Source organism: Sinocyclocheilus anshuiensis, unplaced genomic scaffold, assembly GCF_001515605.1.
Source record: "Sinocyclocheilus anshuiensis isolate Anshui unplaced genomic scaffold, SAMN03320099.WGS_v1.1 scaffold14395, whole genome shotgun sequence".
Lineage (NCBI taxonomy): Eukaryota > Metazoa > Chordata > Actinopteri > Cypriniformes > Cyprinidae > Sinocyclocheilus > Sinocyclocheilus anshuiensis.
In genome coordinates, this window is record NW_015559183.1 from 1 (window position 1) to 1026 (window position 1026).

The following is a 1026-nucleotide window of genomic DNA, read 5'->3' on the forward strand; positions in this document are numbered from 1 at the left end:
TTTTCCCGAAGAAGGGACATTGAGTAAAGTAAGACTGAATGTTGTCAGAGAGTCAGTTGAAAAGAACAATGAAAAACAGAATGGTTGTTGTATGTGTGTTCGTCACGTGTGTAAAGGATGTGAACAAACTATAAGTTGTTGGTTAGAAGAGGCTGAAAGACGAGAACGAAAGCAAATGCAGAAAGAATTGGCATGTAGGAATGAAATGAAAAAGGTGGAAGAGAATGTGTGTGAGAAAACAGCTCCACCGGAGCAGAATGCTACTAATAAAAAGTGTGTTTGTGTTTTCCAACATGCACCCGAGATCGGGTCAGCACCGCCGGCTTATAAACATCACTATCCCGTGGCAGAGCTGACAGCCCTGAAACTGGACCACGATCTCGACTGCTCTCCGTTCCAAAGACCAGCACAAAATGCAGCACGGGTAGCAATACAAGCGGCAGCACGAGCAGAAGCAGAAGCGAGAGGAGCGCGAGCAGCGGCAGACGCAGCAGTGCACATGTCACAAGCACAAGAATTCCCACGAGTACCAATACTGCCAGTACAGCAGGCGGCGGAAAAATCCTCAGCGCTCGCTGCCACAGACAGCGAAGAAGAAAGGGAGGAGGACGAAGAACAGGAAGTTTTCGGGGACGCGTCTGAAATGGTTCCCAGCACAACTGATTCAGAAAGACCGAGCACCAGCAGGCCGAGAGTGACAAGATCAAAGACGATTAAAAGTGGAAAGATCAGCGTCACAGCTCCGAAAGACACAGCGCCGAACATAACAGCTCCGATGGTCGAAGTTGCGGGTCCGGATGGGCCAATGCTGGTTTTTAGAGCTTGGACAATGTCTGATATGAGAGACGCGATGGCACATCAGATGGACCAATGCTAGTTTTTAGAGCTTGGACAGTGTCTGATATGAGAGACGCAATGGCACATCTACCGGATCCGCAGGACGCGGGCGAAAAGTTTGCTAAAGAACTATTTTTATTGTGTCAAGAGTTCAGCCCGACTTCACAAGAACTGAGACGGATGCTGGGT

General features: G+C 48.7%; 1 protein-coding gene across 1 annotated transcript; it reads left to right on the top strand.

Moving 5' to 3' along the window:
* Positions 1 to 6: 6 nt before the first annotated feature.
* Positions 7 to 1019, top strand: LOC107681588 (uncharacterized; the record flags this gene model as incomplete). The annotated part of the gene is made up of 2 exons (XM_016477902.1): positions 7 to 857; positions 923 to 1019. Coding segments are annotated over exons 1-2 (863 nt in total), but the record flags the coding sequence as incomplete, so codon positions are not given.
* Positions 1020 to 1026: the final 7 nt, after the last annotated feature.